Source organism: Pygoscelis adeliae, unplaced genomic scaffold (assembly GCF_000699105.1).
Source record: "Pygoscelis adeliae isolate BGI_AS28 unplaced genomic scaffold, ASM69910v1 Scaffold329, whole genome shotgun sequence".
NCBI classification, from domain to species: domain Eukaryota; kingdom Metazoa; phylum Chordata; class Aves; order Sphenisciformes; family Spheniscidae; genus Pygoscelis; species Pygoscelis adeliae.
In genome coordinates, this window is record NW_008825554.1 from 941489 (window position 1) to 946653 (window position 5165).

The following is a 5165-nucleotide window of genomic DNA, read 5'->3' on the forward strand; positions in this document are numbered from 1 at the left end:
GTTCAGTGTTTTTCCTATGTTTATGTATAAAATCATATTCTAATTCTGCAGATGCTCGTTTAGTTTTTGTCTGTGAACTGATAGCAGTTACTTTATTTTTCCTTAACTGTTCATGTTCAAAACTATGAAATAGTTTTAAGGATCACATGGTTTCAGTCTTGAATTGTAATTTTTGTGGGGGTTTTGTGAAATAACTAATAACTTATTTTTCATCATTTTCCCTTTACCTCTATTTATTAGGAAAATGTAAGGTTTGATTTGATTTTATCATCTTTACCTCCCTCTTCTGGTAGAACATGGTAATGACACTCTGTGTATGCCTACATGTACACAGAGTAGATGCCTCTGTGTTGTCTGTATACGTATTTTTACACAGTTTATACTCTAAGCCTCAAAACTCCGGTTTGATCTGGTTTTGCTGATTTCTTCAACGGTGTATATGAGCAGAGGTTTCTTCATTTATTTGTCAAGTTATTACTGCTATTGTATTTATAACATCAGTTTTTACCTGAAGAGTACAGGGAACTTGAAATCAAGATTATAGTCAGAATCTCTATCTGCAGACAGATGATTAGCTGGCCTAAAAATCCTTAACCTCAGAGAGCTGGAATAAGCTTCAATTTAAGCACTATTTGAGCTCTGAAATTTACATTTAAAAATCTTGTATGGTAATTTCTTATTTGTGATGATACGTAGGAAGAAACACTGCTCGCATGGCAGATTGTTTGTGACTTCCAGCTCAGTACCTGCCTCTCGGAAGAAAGTGAAATACTGGTAACGTTAGGAGCAGAACATAACTAAAAGATGTCGTGACATCCATCCCGTTGCAGTAAAGACATGAAGGCACTTAGAATTTGAACTGGAAATTCAAAGAACGCTTCTCACCCTTCGAGAAGGATATTTATGTGGCTTTTCAGTTGAGTCTACTTCGGTGGTTTAGGAATGAAGAAGTTATGTGATAATCTAAAGAAGGCAGAGAGGAGGCAATTGAAGCTATTATATTCTTCCTTGAGCATTTGTGAAATATAAAGGGGATTTACAAGTAAACTGATGTGTAATACATGTTTTATTTGTAGTTGGGTCAAGTCCAGTTGCTTCAGCTGCTGTCCCTGTTGCACCTCCGCCACCGCCACCTCCTCCTCCGCCACCACTCCCTCCCCCAGGTCTACAACAGAGCGTGTCTGCAATTGAGCTCATTAAAGAAAGGAAAAACAAAAAAATGAACTCTGGACAGAATCTGCCAGAAAACGGGCCAAAGAAGTCTGAAATACCAAACATGCTAGAAATCCTCAAAGACATGAACAACGTGAAGCTACGCTCAGTGAAAAGGTAGTAAATATAAATAAATATCAATGTATTAACATTTGCATTAATGATTTGTTTTTATGACTCAGAACTATTTCAAGGTGAGACAGATGCTGATGTAACATCTGACAAACAGAATGCAAAAGCATTCACAACTTCTAAAGCTTTGTTTTGGACTGTGTTAATGCTTCTCACTTTCTTTTCTAGATCACCAGAAGGTACAAAGTCCAAAGTGGCTGACCCTACAGATCCTGCAGCGTTAATAGCAGAAGCGCTCAAAAAGAAATTTGCTTATCGCTACCAAAATGATAGCCAAAGCGAAACAGAAAAAGTGATTCCAAAGACTGAAACAAAGACAAAGACTGAGGTAGTGCTGGTGAGTATTGTGATTCTGAACACACGCTTAGACTAAATTGCAGTTGTCGTGAAAGCCAATGTATGTCTTTCTGCCAACATATGCAAATACCTATGAGTTACCATCCCTGTCCACAAAACCCTATGAAGTACTGCTGATATGCCAGGATTTGTGGCAATCATATGTTTTTAGTATCAAGATTGTGTACTCTTTTGGCCCTAGGTTTAAAAAGCCCTGTTACAGTTTTCTTGTTTTGTTTTTTTTAAGCAAAAATCTTTTCTGTTGCCACAAGCATGTGATATTCTGAAATCTCAATTCCTAAGGGCTCATACCAGAAACAAATCTGAACTGAGTTTGCCTGCTATTACCAACCTGAACCATTCAGATGCTTCAGAATTTCACATGCACCAAGATCCTGAAGCATGTCAGCCATTCCTAGGAATGCAGAAAGCAAATTGTCCAGAATGCCTGCTGGATCTTGGTTATAGGGGATTTCTTCTAATAATTGGAAATGCTGAGTAAATAAAAGCAGTTTCTTTATAGTATGAGAATGTTAAAATGAAATTGTATGTAGAAGTCACATCATGGTACAAGTTAACGGTTTCCAGTTGATTTGAAATTGAAGTAAGAGGTTTTTAAGTGGTGAGCGTTCAAGATGCAAGTTTCTAGCAATATACATGTACTTAAAAAAACAGGCTAGTATAGATCAGTTTTGTTAGTAAGCAATCCTTGAAGCCTTGTGCTACAGAACCAGAGGAGTAAAGAGTTATTTTTCTCTTTGTGCGTTTGGAAAAATGCACATAAAACTCCAAAAGCTGGCTGCTCCCTGAATTAAGTTCTGAGGAAAATAAGATTCCCAAGCCACAGACCTCAGGGCTTCTGAGTACTTCAGCTTATTAATGTTGACTTACTTGCCTTCTGGTTTAGGCCTTTAAGGTAAATTCCTGTAATGTTCGGGCTGTTCTTCACAACCAAAAGGCTAGATATTCCCCAAGAATCAATCACTTTTTTCCCCGCATCTCTGGGGCTTTAAGGAAAAGAACATGAGTTGGCAATGTTTTATTCACGCATTGTTTTTTCATGACTTTCCAGTTTTGAAATGTACAGTCCACCTTTCGAGATTAGGGATCATCAGGTCCTCAAAAGCTAAGAAAATTGAAGGTTTTAATTTGTTAAATGATAGAATGTTGATCCGTAATGAGCTAATAAACATCTGTCATCAGTTACTTCTCAAGATGTAACTCGTTTGCTAGCTCAGTCCTCGTATGATATCCTTGTATGATACAGCTTTTAAAAGGACTTGCACAAAAATGCAAGACAGAGTAAGAGCAGAAATCCTGTAAAACTGCCGCTAGAGCAACTGGTTGTCACCTTCTAAAGATAACTACATCCATCTTCTTATTCTGCTGTGGTAGAGTGAACTATCTCTAGTCAGAGCTGCTCCGGCAGATGGTTAGCTGCCTAATCTGAGTGATTTCAGCTGACTGCTGACACAAGTTTCCCTTTACTCTGTGGCTATGAAGTGGGTGAAATCCACGTGCAGAGAAGCAGGCTGATAAAGGAAATTGTCTCTGCCCAAGTTCTAGTTTTACTTACAACTTGGATGGATAATAGCTCAACTAGGTTTCTGTTGAAAGCAATCTGAATATATTTCTGGTTTCCTTCTCAGTTTGGACCACACATGCTGAAGTCTACAGGAAAAATGAAGACTTTAATTGAAAAATCTTAATGTATTAAGATCACTACACGAAAGACTGTTAAGCTGTTTTGTCTGAAATCTTTTACGTTGCAAATAGCGCTAGTACTGAGTGGTCTCTTACAACACAGGAAAAACCTAATGTGAAATGTAGAATTGAGGCACTAAACATGTTTGTATGTGATTTATCAAGGGGAATATATTTGACCGTTACACTCAGGTATTAATTTTATATTCAAACCTGGCTTTCTACTCAGACTTATGCGGTGGTTTTAGTTTATTAACACTAAGTTAAATATACAACATTCTTTGTGCATAACTGACCACCTTAAAAATTCGTGTACATGTTAATAATGATAGTGATGCACCCTTAAGTTAATGTCAGTTATTTGAGCTCTAACTATAACTTGCACTACAACGTTTAGTTTGATACTGAATTTTTCATGTTGAAGTCTTTCTTTTAAACTTAATTTTAGCAAATTTTTAGCCCAAAGAAAACCTGAATGCATTCTGCTTCCTACTGACAGAAAGTGAAAACTTAAATCTGCTGCAGAGGTCACCTGGTATGAGACATTTTAAGTAGTAGCACATTTTCGTGCAGGGTTTTGGTTTTTTTTTTTCGTTTTTTGTTTCAAATGAGCTTGCAAGAGTAAGAGAGCAAAACCTACTTGTACTATCCTGTGGCCAACACAAAGAGCGCATGACAAGTGAATAAATTATTAGTCCAATGAATTTGAAATAACCAGTGGATAGCAGCAGAGTAAAATAATTAATGTCGGAGTATGTGTTAACTAGCGTAGAGTGGTATAGATAAGAAGACAAGGTAGAGAGTACTGTGGGGTGCAAGTTGCCAAAAGTATATTGCTCATCTCAGCTGTGCTAAGAGATGCTCGTGGACACCTTTTTATCCCCAGCTGTCTTGGGTCCCTGGATAGGTTTCTAAGCGGTTGGGGACTGCACAAGCCCTCACGGTCCTGTTTGCAGGGAGGAGATGGTACAAGCTGTTGCACATGACCTGTTCGCCAGGGGAAGCCCTTTTGGGGTCATCCCGGAGCAGCTATTTGCTGCCAGACCTGTACGGAGCTAGTTCATTAACCAACCACCTGAGCTCACGTCTCCCACCACAGCCGTAGAAAGGGCTCAAGCTGAAAATAAAACTCAGGTTGAAAAAAGCTCTTCGGGAACCGGAGAGCTACAACTTAGCTGCACACTTAAATGAAGCCAAGGTTTGCTCTGACTGTCGATGACCGTAGAAAAAGCTGAGTCTGCCTATTTCAGTGTTCTGAGTTGATCTGGCTGCTGGAACCAAGTACAAGTGCCTCTTAGAGCTTCTGTTTTCTAGGAAAAGAAAAAAAGCAGCACTTCGTAAACAGAGACAGGTGAATGGCTCTGACTAGGTTACTGAAGATGACTGAAGCTTTGCTGCTTATAACTGGATTGTACATACTAGATTGTACGATCGAGGAGGATGTTTTCTGGTGTGAAACTTGAAACGGTGTTAATATGTACACAATGTAACTTCCTTCCAAAACTCTGCCCTCAGTCTTACTGATAGGCCATTAAATCTTTGTGTTCTTTTAAATGCCTTTAAAATACCTTTTTGAAAGTTAATTTTGGTTTCAAGTTTTGTATTTAATGCTCTATTGCCACTATATAAAATTAAAAGCCGTTAAAATAAACGTTGTGTATGTGATTTGTGGTACTCTACAAACGATAGCAGCCAGAATAAAGTATAGTTTACATTTCTATTATAGCGACTATAAATCAACGTAGTGACAACTTACTTGCAGCTCCTTGTGCTTTTGCAAA

At 38.1% G+C, this 5165-nt stretch overlaps 1 protein-coding gene across 1 annotated transcript in view; it reads left to right on the plus strand.

The window, feature by feature from the left end:
- The window catches only part of MTFR1 (mitochondrial fission regulator 1), a 17916-nt gene extending 14123 nt beyond the window's left edge, over window positions 1-3793 (plus strand). The window contains exons 5-7 of the mRNA XM_009332223.1: window positions 1077-1329; window positions 1513-1681; window positions 3330-3793. Of these exons, the coding sequence (XP_009330498.1) occupies window positions 1077-1329; window positions 1513-1681; window positions 3330-3389 (482 nt within the window). The 3' untranslated portion in view covers window positions 3390-3793. The remainder of the gene's footprint in view (window positions 1-1076; window positions 1330-1512; window positions 1682-3329) is intronic.
- The last annotated feature ends 1372 nt before the right edge of the window (window positions 3794-5165 follow it).